The sequence below is a fragment of the Equus quagga genome, chromosome 7, assembly GCF_021613505.1.
Source record: "Equus quagga isolate Etosha38 chromosome 7, UCLA_HA_Equagga_1.0, whole genome shotgun sequence".
In the NCBI taxonomy this organism is placed as follows: Eukaryota; Metazoa; Chordata; class Mammalia; order Perissodactyla; family Equidae; genus Equus; species Equus quagga.
This window is the reverse complement of record NC_060273.1, coordinates 12480801-12497882: the sequence shown is the minus strand read 5'-3', so window position 1 is coordinate 12497882 and position 17082 is coordinate 12480801. Positions and strand designations below refer to the sequence as shown.

Sequence of the window (17082 nt, the reverse complement as noted above, 5' to 3'; positions counted from 1 at the left end):
ATCCATCCATCATCCATCCAGCCAGCCAGCCATCCATCCATTCATCCATCCTTCCATCCATCTATCCATCTATCAATTCGTCTATCCACCCATCCATCCATCAGTCCTTCCTTCCTTCCATCTATCCGTCCATCCATCCATCCTTCCTTCCTTCCTTCCATCTGTCTGTCCACCCATCCATCCATCCATCCGTCCGTCCATCTGTCCATCCATCCACCCACCCATCCATCCATCATTTGCTCATCCATCCGCCCACTGATCTTATTATTCATCCATCCATCTCTTTATCCCTCATCTATCTACTACTAGAATATTCAAAGTTCCATGTCAGGTTTTGAAGATGCAACACTGACCAAGAACAGCAGAGTCCCACACTCGCGACCTCACCTTGATCTCTTAGCTGTAGGTACCAGGTCTGATCTAAGAGCTGTATCTTTGGAAATGACTGTGTGCCCTTTCTAGAGGTAGGACTGGCCACCTCTCAGTGATCCCTGGGATGGAAGTATTTACTTATCCACATGGTCCTTCCTCAGGTCTGACCGCTCTATCCCTCACTGCTACTTTTCTGCTGGTTGTAGAGATGGTGTCATTTCCTTTATTTGTTTTTTAAGGGTTGTAGGTAGGGGAAGAATAAAAATCAGAGCCGCCAGCTGGGCTCGTGTGAAAATGCAGCCCCCTGGGCATAACCGTGTTCCCTCGCGCCCCCTGCAGGCAGACTTTGCCGTAGAGGCTCTGGCCAAGGCCACTTATGAGCGCCTCTTCCGCTGGATACTCACCCGCGTGAACAAGGCCCTGGACAAGACCCACCGGCAAGGGGCTTCGTTCCTGGGCATCCTGGACATCGCTGGATTTGAGATCTTTGAGGTACAGCCTGGCGGGATCGTGACAGCCATGGTCCTGGTTCTCTGGGATGAAGCCTCCTCTTGGAGAAACCATTATTTTGGAGAAAGGGAGGCAGGGGGCCGCTATAGGGTAGGAGGCAGTCTAGTTAAGGTTAAGTCTTTGGGGGTGTGAGACACAGAAATCCAACAGGGAATGTACTGGCCTGTGAAATGGAGAAGGCCGGAGGTATGGCTGGATTCACCAGGCAGGACCAGCTCTCCTGCCATCTCCCTCTCTGCCCCTCTCCACATTGGCTCCATTCTCAAGCAGGCTCTTCCCTCATGGTGGCAAGATGGCTGCCACAGCTGCAACCCTGGCAGTTCCAGCCAGTTCCAAGTGTTTCCAACAGTTCCAACCAAAATCTTCAAGTTGGGTCTCACTGACGCTGACTCACCTGAGTTGGGCCACATGGTCCCCTCAGAGCCAAGCGCTGTTTCCAGGGTGGGGCAGTGCTTCGTGTAACGTAAACATGGCTACTGGATCCCACCCCCATGATAAGTTGGAGGGAATTTCTCAGGGAAAGGGAAGGTCTTGAGATTGACAGATATTCCAAAATTTACTATGGAATCACTCCCTGTCTGAGCCTCAGGTTCCACATCTGCAGAATGGGAGTGAAAAAATACCTTACGCAGTATTCTATCTACATCATTGTGCATATGGAGGGGATAAGCAGCTTAAAGCGTGCGTGGGCCACGTGGCATGAGAACAGCCAGCCCTCGGGAACTCTAGACAGCCTTTGCTGGGGCTACGCCCTCTCTGGGCACCCAAATGGCGGAACAAGCTCTTGTGCAAAGAGCCTGGGGCTTTCTCCAGGGTGGGGCTCCCCCGGGACCCCCGCGTCCTCTGACTCCGTACCAAGATGCTCACTGGGCGCCCCCGGTGTCGTGCGCTCAGGTGAACTCGTTCGAGCAGCTGTGCATCAACTACACCAACGAGAAGTTGCAGCAGCTCTTCAACCACACCATGTTCATCCTGGAGCAGGAGGAGTACCAGCGCGAGGGCATCGAGTGGAACTTCATCGACTTCGGCCTCGACCTGCAGCCCTGCATTGAGCTCATTGAGCGGCCGGTGAGGGGCCCCCTCGCACTCGCATGCGTGTGCGGCTGCCTTCAGCCGGCCCGGGGACCCCGCCCTGTCCACGTGTGCACGGCTGCCCCCAGCCCGAGTCCTGTGAACTCAATCACACTTTCCTGTAACCCACATTTTAATATCAAAGGCATTTTCTTTTTTAATTTCTCCCTCCCTCCTTCCTTCCTCCTTCCCTTTCTTCTTTCCTTCCATTCATTCATTCCCAAGGGCACAGGTCTTTGTCTTGTTCATTGATGCATCCCAAAATCCTAGAACCACACCCATAGTAGATGCACAATAAATGATTGTTGAATGACTATTTACTGAGCACCTGCTATGTGCTGGGCTCCCCCCCATAGAGGCTAGGGATGTGACCACAAAGGAGATGAGCATAGTCCCTGGCCTCCTGGAAGGGCAGACAGTGAAATCAGACACACAAATAACGCAACTCAAACCCTTGACAAGGCCAACGTGGGGAGTGATTTAGGAAGGCCTGCTTTGCACAGAGCAGTTGAGAAATGCTTCTCTGATCTGAGTCCAAAAAGTGGAAACTGTTCCAGGGGAGCGAGTGGCATGTGTAAATTTGGTGGTGCTCCGGACACCTTAGTTTAGACTGTCTCAGCCACAGGGAAGCGCTTTCCTAAGAGGAACACTGAGGCGAATTTATATGCACAGCAATGATGCAAGAAGTGTGACGTCTTTGTGATGTTGTGTGTGTGCTGCCCACTAGGGGGCAGCAGCAAACATATGTCCTGTTGTTGGTACCTGCCGGTCCATCTCAGATGCTGGTCCGTTGGCAGCTGGTCCAGAGGCAGCTGGAGGCTGCCCCTGCCAGTGTCTGTGTGGCCAGCTCTTCCCGGTGAGTCTGAGGCAGGGCGCCCTCCTGCCTTGCTGTGATCGTGTGTGCCCTACTTGTCTTCCACAGAACAACCCTCCGGGTGTGCTGGCCCTGCTGGACGAGGAGTGCTGGTTCCCCAAAGCCACTGACAAGTCCTTCGTGGAGAAGCTGTGCACGGAGCAGGGCAACCACCCCAAGTTTCAGAAGCCCAAGCAGCTCAAGGACAAAACCGAGTTCTCCATCATCCACTATGCCGGGAAGGTACCAGCCACAGGTCCCAGGGCCCTCTGTGTCCCCGGGGACCCAGGCAGGATGCTCAGAGTAGGAACAACTTGGGAATGGCAGAACCCAGAGGTGTCTGGTGTAAATCGAATCCCAACCAAGTTCTATGCGCGATTTGTCTAAGCATCTGTAAAGGATGAGATACGTATGTATTAGTCTCTATAACATATTCCAACCATGGTGTTCAGGCAGCTCTTTCTTGTACAGACTCCGAATCCTTCCTGCTACAAATTAAACCCAACAGGAAGGGCCAACTGGAATGATGTGGCCAATAACCCTACTCTTGGACCCAACAAGAATCTCCCTTATCATGGCCTTGGGTTTGCCATTGCCAGCCTGTGCTGTCCAGGAAAATCTGGGATGGTTGTCATCATTGTCCTCTTCTCCTCTTCCTCTTCCTTCATCATCATCATCCTGTGATGGCTATAAATATACAGCACCTTCCCCTTTGGCTCCTGAGTGTCCTGGATAATATAGAAAAGACATACCTTCACCTAGCTTACAGAATTTTAGGGTATTTTATTGACTCCCCAGTATCCCAAATGCATCATGGGAATAGGCATTGCCCTAAACCAGGGATAGGCAAACTACGGCCCATGCACCAAATCTGGTCCACAGCCTGTTTTTAGTTCTTTGGTTTTTGCTGAGGAAGATTCATCCTGAGCTAACGTCTATGCCAATCCTCATCTTTTTTCACTGAGGAAGATTTGCCCTGAGCTAACATCTGTGCCAATCTTCCTCTATTTTGTATGTGGGTCACCACCACAGCATGGCCACCAACAAGTGGCATAGGTCTGTGCCTGGGAACTGAACCTAGGCTGCTGAAGCGGAGTATGCTGAACTTAACCATTTGGCCACAGGGCCAGCCCCACACAGCCTATTTTTATAAATAAAGTTTTATTGGCACACAGCTGTGCCATTCCTTGACATATTGTCCACGGCTGCTTTGTGCTACAGAGTTGAGCGGTTGGAACAGAGACCATATGGCCTGCAAAGCTGAAAATATTTACTGTCTAGGCCTTTTACCAAAAAAATTTGCCAACTCTCACCCTATACTCAAGGAAGTATATATTTGTTCCTTAAGCACATAGAGGAAACGCTTTTCTCCTCCCCACTTTACAAGTTGTTTTTTTTTCCAGTCCCCTCTCAGATCAGGCCTGGCCATCACCATAACAACCCACATCCCATAATATCCCACCAGAGAGCTATTTTACCTGTTCCTTTCACTTCATAGTCACAATAATAAAATTAAAGCTTTGGTCACTGTCAGTGTTCAAGTTGGGAATTTAAAAAGCCATATATGTCCTTTGTCTGTACATCCATATATTCAAATCTCCATCATTAGAGAAGGGATAAGAGTCCCCAAACTTGATTTAAAAGCTAGGATTGTTGTCAGGCTTTCTCTGCATGAGAGGAGAACTTTGGGTATGAGGGAGGGTGTTCGCCATGAGCGAAGCTCTTCACCTTTCAGAAATCCCAGGCGTCATTCTGGCCTCTAGAGAAAGGCGGATGCTGGAAAAGGCTTGCTGGAAGGAGGCAAGGAATAGAGACGAGCAATGGCTGCCATTGGCTGATGCCCTACTGTGTGCAGGGCCCTTTAAAGTACTGATCTGTTGGCCTTGGTCTCTTCACTGGTGTTTGTGGATTTCCATCCTGACGGCCACTAATGTCATTTCCTCTCTGGCCTGGGAAGATCTGGGAGGGAAATGGGGAGACTCGGGCCCCGCCCTTTGTAACTGAAGCAGGAGCACCTGATGGGTGGGATGGTCCTTGGCAGGTGGACTACAATGCGAGCGCCTGGCTGACCAAGAACATGGACCCGCTGAACGACAATGTGACGTCCCTCCTCAACGCCTCCTCGGACAAGTTTGTGGCCGACCTGTGGAAGGACGGTAAGGCCCTGCCTGCTGGAGCGGGAGAAGGGGATGCCCAGAGTCCTTTCCTCCTTCCACTGCCCCAGAGTCCCACGCTTGATCTCAGGAGGGGAGGGCCTCTGTGGGGTTGGGGAGAGGGCAACGTTGTCAGGTGCTGGTGATGTCTTGTCGACACATTCAACCACTTCCTGAGAGGTAATCCCTGAGCCTCTCAACCCCACACCTGGCCCCCAGGAGAAGGTCCTGAGATCAGGGCATTGATGGAGGAAGTAGCGAGCGAGGCATGGTGAATTACAGTGCCCCCGTCTGGAGTCAGAAAGACTTAACTTCAGTCTCGTCTCTGCCGTGTCCTAGCTGTGTGATCTTGGACAAGTCACTTGACTTCCTTAAGCTTCAGTGTCCTCGTTAGTAAAACCAGGAAAATAATAACAGTGCCCACCTCTCCTAGGATTTTGGGGAGGGTAAAATTAGAGTGGGGCTCAAGCTTGAGCTGCACCAGGCTCACGCGGAGGGCTTGTTAAACCTTGGATCCCTGGGCCCCATCCCCAGGGGCCTGACTCAGCTGGTCTGGCAGGGCCTCAGAATCTGCATTTCCAGCAAGTTCCCAGGTGACACTGATGCTGCTGGCCCGGGGACCACGCTTTGGTTTCTTCCGAGAACCAGTGAAGAGAGAATCCATGTGACGTGCTTAGCACCTGCCAGGCCCCGAGTAGGGGCTCAGTACACGTCGGCTGCTGTGATGACTGTTGGGGTTGTGGACTTTGCCGCTTTTGTTTCTGGACCTCAGTGTCCACAGCAGATTTTGTCCTTGGCACAGAGCCTGTGGGCCTGGGGCTTACAGGACTGGCCACCCTTGTTTTTGGTGTGGAATGGTGTGGAAGTCAGCTGTGCCAACATGGACTGAGTGCCAACCATGTGCCAGGCCCCGGGATGGGGGAACAGCATCTCACCCTGGGTCTGCCTCACCCTGGGACTCATGATGAACTCAGTGAGGCCCTTCCCCCAACGAGCCCACAGTCTTCAGGGAGACACAGACAAGCAAAGAAATTATTACACAGAGTCTAATTGAGTACAGGGAACAGAAACGGTGCAGTCCAATGTCAGTGGGGTTGAACTTGTTACCACCATCAACCAGCTGGATATAATTGACATCTATAGACAACTTCATCCAGCAACAGCAGGATACACATTCTTCTCAAGCTCAGAGGGAGCGTTCACCAAGAGAGACCACATTCTGGGCTGTAAAACATACCTTAACAAATTTAAAAGAACAGAAATCATACAGTGTCTGCTCTCAGACCACCATGGAATTAAACTAGAAATCAATAACAGAAAGATAACTGGAAAAGCCCCAAATATGTGGAGATTAAAAAACACGCTTCTAAATAACACATGGGTCACAGAAATTTGTTCTTTGACCCATGTGCTATTTAGAAGTGTTTTCATGTGTCAATTTTCTCAAGAGAAATTTTGAAATATTTTGGACTAAATGGAAATGGAAACACAACTTATCAAAAAATTTGTGGGATGCAGCAAAAGCAGTACTTCAAGGGAAATTCATAGTAATGGCAGTGGGTTGGGCTTGGTATGTGTAGCACCTGCTGGGCTGGTTGGAGTTTCTCATTCCATTCTGAAAGAAGAAGAATCTTGGTGGTGGTGGTAATAATAACAACAACAACAATATTAATAATAATACCACCACCTACTCTTCGTTGAGCACTTACTAATATTCCAGATTCCTACCTCGGAGTGTTTGCTGTACTTTCTGCTTGGAATATTTTCTCTATCTACCTGATCACTCACTCACTTTTTCTGGTCTCTGCTCAAATATCAACTTATCAGAGAGACACCCCCATCACTCTCTTTCCCCCCTTAACCCTGCTTTATCTTTCTAGGCACACCTCTCCACCCAAAATATTGTATACTTATGTGTGTGATCATTGTCTATCTTCTTCCATTAGAAGAAGAGCTGGGCAGGGGCGACACAGGGTCTGTGTTTTGTTCACTTCTGTGTCCCCGGGGCCCAGCACATAGTAGGCTCTCAATAAACATTTGTTGGTAGTTGAAGGATTGAAGGTGGGCAGGGAGGTAAGCACTCTACATGCCTTATTTGCTTATTCCTGCCCTAGAAGGTAGATGCTATTACCTCCATTTTATAGAAGGAGAAACTGAGGCACAAAATGGAACCAGGCCAAGGCAGTGGCAAGAGCAGGACTGACTCCTAGGTCTCTGTGACAATGTCAGAGAGAATTTGTTCTTTCTGTCGCTCAGGAGCTCTCAGGATTTCCCAAATAGATGATACTTGGAAAGCAATCCCCTTCCGCCTCCCCTTCCGCGTTGCTGGAGGAAAGGCAATGGCTGGTAGAGGAAGGAATGGGGGACGGTGCCCACCAAGAGAGAACCTGCAGTCTCCACCCTCCGGGCCTGGTCCTCTGGCCTCTTGTGGGGCTGCAGGGCCCCCAAGTGGGCCAGAGGCTGACACCACCCTTATGTGACCCACAGTGGACCGCATCGTGGGGCTGGACCAGATGGCCAAGATGACGGAGAGCTCGCTGCCCAGCGCCTCCAAGACCAAGAAGGGCATGTTCCGCACAGTGGGGCAGCTCTACAAAGAGCAGCTGGGGAAGCTGATGACCACGCTGCGCAACACCACGCCCAACTTTGTGCGCTGCATCATCCCCAACCACGAGAAGAGGGTGAGGAGCTCGCCCGGCTCCTTGGTGGTCAGAACGTTCCCCCTGGGGACAGCATCAGGAGGCTGCCGGGAAGGGGAGGAGAGGGGCAAGAGGAAAGCCTGACCCCCCACCCCAAGGGCTTCATCGGATGTGGGTGGAAGGTTGTCTGATTTGGTACCCATTCCCCAACCTGGAAGCAAAAGGTGGCAAAGGGAGGAGAGGAAAATGGATCAGAGACTTGCAGCCCTGGAGCTGCTCAGGGTTTTCAAATCATTCATTCATTCATTATTCCAGTTCCTATGTACTGAGCTCCAGCTGTGCCAGGCGCTAGGGCTACAGTGCTGGATAAATTGTAGTCTTCGCCTGCAGTTTCTTATAATCTAGTGCAGGGGTGCTCAACGGGGAGCAGTTGTGCCTCCCAGGGGACACTTGGCCGTGTCTGAAGGCGATTCTGGTTGTCATTACTGGGAGGGGGCTGCTACTGGCATCCGGGGCATAGAGGCCCAGGATGCTGCTAAACATCCTCCAGTGCGCAAGCTGATAAGCACGATGTAATGTGAGGTGGTGCCAATTATGAGGACACCAAACAGCCAGGGCTCACACTCCAGCCTCAGGGCTCAGAGAGAGCTGCTGAGAGAATGTGAACTTGAAGAAGGAGTAGGCATCGACTTGGTGAAGGGGGTGAAGCAGAAGTGTGGTGGTGATAAATGAGGGCATTAGTGCAAAGATGCCGGGTAGGTGGTTTTGTGTTGATGTGAGATGGTGTGAGGCAGGGATAAGGAGTGATGAGGCTGAACCAATAGGCAGGGGCTGGATCGTGGAGCTCCTTGTGGGTTGACCAGAGCTTGGCCTCCCTTATATAGGATGCCACTGGGGTATGTCACGATCAGATTTACGTTTTTGGAAACCCAGTGAGGGGGGTGGAGGGGAGAGGCAAGACGGGGGTAGAAAGACCAGGTAGGAGGCCATGGTGGTTGTCTAGGCAGGAGAGGATGGTGGCAAAGGGACGGCAGTGACAATGCCAATGGAGAGAAGTGGGTGGGTTGGGGAATATTTGGGAGGTAGGAGCCATGGAACTGGTGATGGACAGGAAGCAGGGGAGCAGGAGGCGACAAGGAGGTGATGTTAGTAGCAAGTACGAGAGAGATGGCACCTGAACTCTCAGCTGAGACCTCACCCGGTGCCTCGTTGATCCCCGTGCCTGGCGAGGTGGGTCCCCCCACAACCCCGGCCTGAGATGCAGGGCGTGCTGCTCCCCGAGGCCCCAGGGGTCCACCGGCCTTTCCACTTTTGCAGTCCGGCAAGCTGGATGCCTTTCTGGTGCTGGAGCAGCTCCGGTGCAACGGGGTGTTGGAAGGCATCCGCATCTGCCGTCAGGGCTTCCCCAACAGGATCGTCTTCCAAGAGTTCCGCCAACGGTGAGCCGGCTCGGGCCAGGCCCGGGAGGGGTGGTGGGCGAGCGGGGCCGGGCGGAGGGACGGACGGATCGTGGAGATGTGCCCTGTCGGTGACTCCTGCCCCGTGTCTCCAGCTACGAGATCCTGGCCTCGAACGCCATCCCCAAAGGCTTCATGGACGGGAAGCAGGCCTGCATTCTCATGGTGAGCCCAGCCCCGACCCTCCCCAGAAATCAACCCAGGGACTCTGGCCGCACTGGGTGGGACCCTCCTTAAATATGCTTAACCCTGGGCCATGCAGCATGGCTGAACCCGGGGCCTCATGTCTTCCTTCCTCCTGCAGATCAAAGCCCTCGAACTCGACCCCAACCTGTACAGGATTGGGCAGAGCAAAATCTTCTTCCGGACCGGGGTCCTGGCCCACCTGGAAGAGGAACGAGACTTGAAGATCACAGATGTCATCATGGCTTTCCAGGCCATGTGTCGTGGCTACCTGGCCAGAAAGTAAAGACCCGCACACCGTCACCTGCCCACAAACAAGATGGGAAACACAGACCTCTGGGGGGGTTCTGGCCTTGTGTTCAGATTCCCTGCTTTTAACAGGCCATCTCCTTTAGGCCGCACCACTGATTGAATGAAAGCCTCTTCCTGAGGGGGCAGAAATGCTACCGCTTTAGACAGATGCGCTAGTTATAGGGCAGGGGAGGAAGCAGTTAGGGCCCTGGGCTCCGGAGTTTTAGACCTGGGTTCTCGTCTGGGCTTCTTCTCTTATTTGCTGATGAGCTCTGGGCAAGTTACTCTACCTCTCTGAGCCTCAGGCCTCTCCACTGGAAAATGAGCATGATCATTCCTGCCTCTTAGAGTTGTCTATGAGCACTTGATGAAATGGAGCATGAAAAGGGTTGAGAGCAGTCCTGGGTAGCATTTCAGAACGGTGAGAATGTGATCGTGTCTCTCAGGAAAGGGTGTTTGGCTGTATGTCCATCCCCGTGTCCAGTGGGATTCATAAGGCAGCATCTCAGAAGATGTGATGCCCCTTCTGTTTTGGGGAAGCCTGGGGGCTAGCTGAGGGCTCAGGTTCCTCGAGGAAGGTCACACCCCAGAGAGGACAGCAGGGGCTGGCAGAGGAGCTCTCTGTCGGGGGTGGATGTTTTTATGAGATTTGGACCACGCTCATCTGCAGAGCCTGGATCGTGTTAAGCTGATTCACTGCTGAGGGGACCCAAGATGGTCAAGGCCAGATCTGGGAGCTTCATCCAGGGACAGACCTAACTTAAGCGTCATAACTTACTTCTCTGTTACCACCCCTCCCACCTCCAGACTGACTGGGGCCATTCTTCAAATTGTTCAAGTTCATCCAAGTCCAAGATGGCAGCCGGGCCGAGAAAAGAGGGTTGTGCTCCTTGTTCTATGGTTTCACAAACCCAACAGCCCTCAAGTAGGAAGGGAGCTGGTCCGTGTTGGGTTTGAGATTCTCAAACTCATGGAGGAAGGATAGGCTTGGCAGACGCTCCACTCTGGGGAGAAACAGCACCGCTGGGGGTGTTCAGTTGCCCCTGGGGACGGTGTAGCTGAGAAGAGTGATGTCCTGGGTGTTATTCTTGCCACAGCTCTGAGTCCAGGGCATCTCGTGAGCCTTGGGTCCTCCTTGCTTACTGAGAAAGGCTCTGGCCTCCAGATTATTTGCATGCCCTGTGCCCAGACTTGTGCCCATGCTGAGCTTCCTGGAGAACCTGAGCTGGAGAGAAGGGGGATGTCCCCATGCCAGTCACAAACCCACAAGCCAAACAGACGTGTCTTGCTCTCAGGAAGCTGCAGGGCAGAATGCTGGGGACAGCACGGTGAGGTGTGTGTCGGGCCAACCAGGGCTTCCTCCCCTCCCCAGGGCCTTTGCCAAGCGGCAGCAGCAGCTGACGGCCATGAGGGTGATTCAGAGGAACTGCGCCGCCTACCTCAAGCTGCGTAACTGGCAGTGGTGGCGGCTCTTCACCAAGGTGAGCACCCCACCCGCCCGCCTTCTCAGGCCCCTAATCCTGGGTCCTCGCTCCAGATGCTCCAGATGTGGAACTGGAGATGGTTGACAGTGGGCGTGCAACGGAGGGCATGAAATCAAACCTTGCCCGTTGACAATTCTCTGGGCCTGAGAAGGCCCTCCGTCTTTGGCACGCGGCTTACAGCCATGACCTTAATACAGATCCAGAGCATGCCCGTTACCACAAGGACCCCTCATGTTGCTCATTGGTAGCCACACCCACTTCCCGCCATAGCCCGGCCATCACGCCTCTGTTCTCCATTTCTATAATTCTGTCATGTCAAGAATGTTATGTCAATGGAGTCACACTGTGTATCCATCACCTTTGGGGACTGGCTTTTTCCACTCACCACCATTCCTTGGAGGTCCATCCAGGTGGTGGCGAGTATCGATTATTTGTGTCTCTGGGTACAGCTTGTTCTTGCAGTGTCAGGGGCTGTAATGTGCCAGCTCTGTTACAACAGACGCTGCTTCTTCTTCGTGCCCTTGAGTGTGTCAATTGGCACAGACCTTTTTCACTGAGCGAATATTTATCGAGTGCCCGCTGGTTGCCAGGCACGTGCAGGGTCCTGGGGATACAGCCGTGAGCAGACACCATGGGCTCTGGCCTCATGACTATTCTAGTCGAGTCAGGGGTGCACACCATGAGCCCATAAACAGACACAAACACACAACGGCAGACGGGGTAAGCGCGTGGTGGAAGCCACAGTGCGCACGCGCAGCTTGCTGGCGCCAGGCGGGGCCTCAAACACAAGGAGTCAGGGGCCAGCCAGGTGAAGAACCGTCAGGGGAAGCTGCTATTTTGGGACAGTTCATCCCCATTGACCCAACTTCTGAAAAACTGTCCTAAGAAAACCATCTGAAATAAGGAAAGTCAGGAATTAAGGGCGTTCATTGTGCCTTATTTACAATAGCAAAATTTCACTGCCTGGCCCTGGCAGAGCGATCAATTCAATAATGGTTCACCCATCAATGGGATACTTTTCAACTATTAAAAAGGATGGTTAGCGAAAACTAAAGTTGTAAAAATGATGTAACGGCATGGGGTGATAATTATCTTGTAGCTTTAAGTAATAAAAGCAGCACAGAAAATTGGGCAGCGTGATCTTGGGTATATTTTTTAAACGTGCAGGAAGAAAGACTGGAAGGAAATGCTAACCATGCTCCTACTGACTTTGTTGGGGACGTAAGATGTGAGGGATTTTTTTTCCTTTTCTCTTTAGACGGAAATACCCATTTGTCAGCAGCAGTTCCCTCTCTGGGATGGGACTAAATGGGGGAAACGGAGACCTTCTCCTTCCACTTTGCACCTTTTTTCCGTTGCTCTAATCTCGGGTTTCTTAACCTCGGCACTATGGATATTTTGGGATGGATGGTTCTGTGCTGTGGGCTGTCCTGTGCATCCTAGAATGTTTAGCAGCATCTCTGGCCTGTACCCACTCGAGGCTGGTAGCATCCTCCACCCGAGCTGCGACAGCTAAAACTGTCTCCAGAACTTGCCAAATGTCCCCGTGGGGTTGCGGGATGGGGTCACATTGATTACGAGTGTATCCCTCCTGCGGCGAAAACAAATGATGGGCTGGCTGTGTGTGTGCGTGCAGGTGAAGCCGCTGCTGCAGGTGACGCGGCAGGAGGAGGAAATGCAGGCCAAGGAGGAAGAGCTGCAGAAGATCAAGGAGCGGCAGCAGAAGGCAGAGAGCGAGCTCAAGGAGCTGGAGCAGAAGCACACGCAGGTACCGGGTCGGGAGCGCGGCCGGGGCTGCAGGGGGCAGGACGCCTGCTCCTCGGGGGCTCACCGGCCGCCTCCCACCCCACTGCGTGCAGCTGGCTGAGGAGAAGAACCTGCTGCAGGAGCAGCTGCAGGCGGAGACGGAGCTGTACGCCGAGGCGGAGGAGATGAGGGTCCGGCTGGCGGCCAAGAAGCAGGAGCTGGAGGAGATCCTGCATGAGATGGAGGCCCGCCTGGAGGAGGAGGAAGACCGTGGCCAGCAGCTGCAGGCAGAAAAGAAGAAGATGGCCCAGCAGATGCTGGTAAGACACCACAGGGGCTGCCCTCGGTGCAGCTTGACACATCGCTTGACCCTCGCCGCAGGGCTGTCAGGTGCGTCTGATGATATGTGTCCCCGTGGGACAGATAAAGAGACGGGTTTGGAGAGGAACGGCCGTCTGCCCGCACAGGTCTCCTTGAGAGCCCACTCCGTTCCACCGCCCTGCCTTTCGTCTGCTAACACCTTGTCTCCTGGTGGCAACCCCGTGTGGGGGTAATTGTATCAGTTAGCTTTTGCAGCAGAACAAAACTCCCCAAAACTTAGCAGCTGGAAATAATAAACATTTATTTCACACTGTCAGGAATCTGAGAGTGGCTCGGCTGGGTGGTTCCAGCTTAGAGTCTCCCACGCGGTTGTAGTCAGGATGTCAGCCGGGGCTGTCGTCATCCGAAGGCTCGACTGGGGCTGGAGGACCCGCTTCCCCGTGGCTCCCTCACGTGGCTGGAGGCAGGAGGCCTCAGCTCCTCCCCATGGAGCTGCTTGTGTGCCCTCACAACATGGCGCTGGCTTCCCCCAGAAGGAGTGAATCAAGACAGAGAACGGGGGAAAAGCCCACAATGCCTTTACCGCCTAATCTCTGACATTACACTCCATCGCTTCCGCCTGATTTTACTTGTTAGGAGCAAGTCACTAAGTCCAGCCCACACTCAAGGGGAGAGCAGTCAGGCTCCACCTCTTGAAAGGAAGAGTGTCAAAGCATTTGTGCACATATTTTAAAGTCCCGTGGTATCTACCATCCCCATTTTACAGACAAGGAGACTGAGGCTCCGTGAAGCCAAGTGGCTCACCCAGACCTTTTCTTTCCAATGAAAGGGGACTGCAGAGCACTGGGGGTCATCAGGCCCAGCCTCTGTATCAGATAGTCCCGAGCTCTGTGAGAGTGACTTTGTTTGAAGCGAGGCCCTATGTGTGAGGAAGATTGGCCCTGAGCTAACACCTGTTGCCAATTTTCTTCCTTTCTTCTTTTTTTCTCCCCAAAGCCCCAGGACCTAGTTGCATATTCTAGTTGTGGGTCCTTCTAGTTGTGGGATGTGGGACGCCGCCTCAACGTGGCCTGATGAACGGTGCCATGTCCGCGCCCAGGATCCGAACGAACCCTGGGCCACTAAAGTGGAGCGTGCAAACTTAACCACTCGGCCGCAGGGCCGGCCCCCAGGCTGTGATTCTTTTCCCCCCCCCCCAAAAAAGGACCTGGAAGAGCAGCTGGAGGAGGAGGAAGCTGCGAGGCAGAAGCTACAACTTGAGAAGGTCACGGCTGAGGCCAAGATCAAGAAACTGGAGGATGACATCCTGGTCATGGACGATCAGAACAATAAACTGTCCAAAGTGAGTGGGGCTGAGCGGCTGCTTCAAAACAGCAGGCTCGCCAGGGCCGAGGACCCAGATACTTTCCCTTTTTAGCCAAATGCGAAGTATTGAGGGCCGAGCAGGTGGTTACCTCCAGCATTGATGTGGTGGCCTTGTGACTGCCATCTGGAGGCAGGCGTGCCAGGGACCGGGTTCCTGGTGGTCCCCCAGCACCAGGGCTGCCACGGAGCGAGTCTCAGAAACACAGTGACCAAGGGGACCCCAAGTGGTATAAAGGTGGGCAATTCTGTGTGAGACTCATATTCTCACGGGCCACTTCCAGTGAGCACCAGGGTGACTGGCTGTCCTGGTTTGCCCAGGATGGAGGGCCTTCTGGGACATTGGACTTTCAGTGCCCAAACCAGAAAACTCCCAGGGCAAAGCAGTATGAAAATGTCACCCTAGTGAGTAGCCACCAACCAGCCCCACTAAGGGGGGGCTGCCTTTAATTCTTTGAGCTAGATGTCAACAGGTCACCTGCTGTGAGCGATGCCCTGTGTTGGGTGCAGGGAATGCATAGTGAAGGACCCTGCCCTCATGGGGCCTCTACTCTAGTGGGACGGCAGATAGATAATCATACACATAACCGTTAATTACCATCGTGATCAGGGTTCCAAAGAAGGTGTTCACCATATTGTAAGAGCAGAGCACTAAGGGACGGAGGCCAGGCATTCAGGGAAGGCTTCCTGGAGGAAGTGGCATTTAAGTGGAAACCTGAAAAGTGAGGAGCAGTTAGAGGGAGAGGCGGTGAAGGAGCATCCCAGGAAGCTGGGCCTGTCTGTGCAAAAGCCCTGAGGCAGGGAAGAGCTGGGGTGTGGTAGGAAGGGAAAGAGGGCCTCATTGGCTGGAACACGAGGTGTGGCATGAGATGAGAAGCGGCCAATCTTTTGAAATCATTGTTGTCAAGGAACTTCTCTTTACCATTTAAAACTCTAGCTTGCATTTGGTTATCGTGTAAGTTTTCCTTTCAACTGTTTATCCAGAAATTACTAAAAAGGAAACAGATACAGGAGAAAGCTAACAATATTCCTTTTTCTTTCCCCAAAAGGAGCGGAAACTCCTCGAAGAGAGGATTAGTGACTTAACGACAAATCTTGCAGAAGAGGAAGAGAAAGCCAAGAACCTTACCAAGTTGAAAAACAAGCACGAATCTATGATTTCAGAACTGGAAGGTAAACCAACCGCCCAGAGAGGTTTTGAGGGGAGATTTTAAAACTAGGAAAATCAGAGAGGAGATTTGAGAATGGCAGACTGTTTCAAGAGAGGCGACGACCCCGTCCAGGCTCCCCAGCCACCCTTAGTCCGCAGTCACGTTAATAATGAAAGGCGCTTGTCATCAGGACTGACTTTCCTTCCATGAGACCGTGGTCCGGGCGGGACGATGCCCAGTGGGGGGTGTGCGCGCGTGTGTGTGAGTTTCCTCCACGTGAGAAGCCTGGGCAGAAAGGCTCACCCTCCAGGCGTCTTTCTGGTAGTTTCCACCTCCTGAGGGGCCCCTGGCTTTGTCGTAGTGCGGCTGAAGAAGGAGGAGAAAAGCCGGCAGGAGCTGGAGAAGCTGAAGAGGAAGCTGGATGGGGAGGCCAGCGATTTACACGAGCAGATTGCCGACCTGCAGGCGCAGATCGCGGAGCTCAAGATGCAGCTGGCCAAGAAGGAGGAGGAACTGCAGGCGGCCCTGAGCAGGTAGCGAGGTGGCGCGGGCATGTCCTGTGTGTTCCAGTGCCCTGTGGGCCCCTGCCGATCCACGAGGGCCCCAGTCTTCCTCCTCCTCCAGGCAGGCCTCCATCTCATGCAAGGTGGCCCAGGCCAGGTCTCCTGGTGCCTCTTGGTCTTGCTCGCACCTCCAGAACCCCACGACTTTGACTTTCTTCTCTTCCTTCCAAACTCATCCCCTGTGTGACTCCCCTGCTCCCACGGTGTCTGCCCCTTGGATGCCCAGGCCTTTCTGTCGGCCCCCGCTTCTGCATCTCCAGTTGCCCATGGAGTCCATTCCACTGGCACCTCAAACACCACATGTCTAAGGCTAGGACGACCCTCCTTTCCCCCGGTCCCCTCCTCCTGAGGTCCCTCTTTTTGTCAATGCCAATCTCCTCCCCAGCTTCTGCCCACCCCTCTCCTCCTCACCGCCCCCCCAGCATGCGGCAGCCCTCAGACTCTGCCCATCCTTTGCAATGTGCCCCACGCCGTTCCTTCTGTTTTCGCTTTCCCAGCTCTTAGCTGGGCTCACTCTAACGGCATCACCCTGGGAAGATGGCAGCAGTGACAATTACTGGTTGTTTACCTGCGCACTGTGAGCTACTCTCTCTTCGACCAGCACCTTTGCAGACACCTGCTCAGGTGTGCTGCTCTCACCTCCACTTCCCTGAGGAGGAGGCTGAGCCTGGGAGATGAAGGAACCTGGGACTGTCACCCAGCTCGGAAGAGGCAGAGCTGGGAGTCGAGCCCCAAAGTGTTCCCATTGATCCCCTGGCCAGCTCCTTCTCTTTTCTTGTGCTGCAAGACGGTGCTAGGGTGATCGACCCAAATCATCACTCTGGGGCGTGAACCTGCCCAAAAATCTTTGCTGCCTTGTGCGGGAAAAGCCGGCTTTCTCAGCCTGACGCTCCGGGCCCACCCACCCTCTGCAGTCTGACCTTGAT

At 53.3% G+C, this 17082-nt stretch overlaps 1 protein-coding gene across 4 annotated transcripts in view; it reads left to right on the top strand.

The window, feature by feature from the left end:
• Window positions 1-17082, top strand: part of MYH11 (myosin heavy chain 11) — a 117379-nt gene that overhangs the window by 78081 nt on the left and 22216 nt on the right. For all 4 annotated transcript variants that reach the window (XM_046666373.1, XM_046666372.1, XM_046666375.1 and 1 more), the window contains 14 exons: window positions 712-864; window positions 1777-1950; window positions 2876-3049; window positions 4848-4962; window positions 7447-7640; window positions 8916-9037; window positions 9151-9220; window positions 9360-9520; window positions 10902-11010; window positions 12650-12781; window positions 12873-13079; window positions 14285-14422; window positions 15492-15615; window positions 15955-16126. In XM_046666373.1, the coding sequence (XP_046522329.1) occupies window positions 712-864; window positions 1777-1950; window positions 2876-3049; window positions 4848-4962; window positions 7447-7640; window positions 8916-9037; window positions 9151-9220; window positions 9360-9520; window positions 10902-11010; window positions 12650-12781; window positions 12873-13079; window positions 14285-14422; window positions 15492-15615; window positions 15955-16126 (2045 nt within the window). The remainder of the gene's footprint in view (window positions 1-711; window positions 865-1776; window positions 1951-2875; window positions 3050-4847; window positions 4963-7446; window positions 7641-8915; window positions 9038-9150; window positions 9221-9359; window positions 9521-10901; window positions 11011-12649; window positions 12782-12872; window positions 13080-14284; window positions 14423-15491; window positions 15616-15954; window positions 16127-17082) is intronic.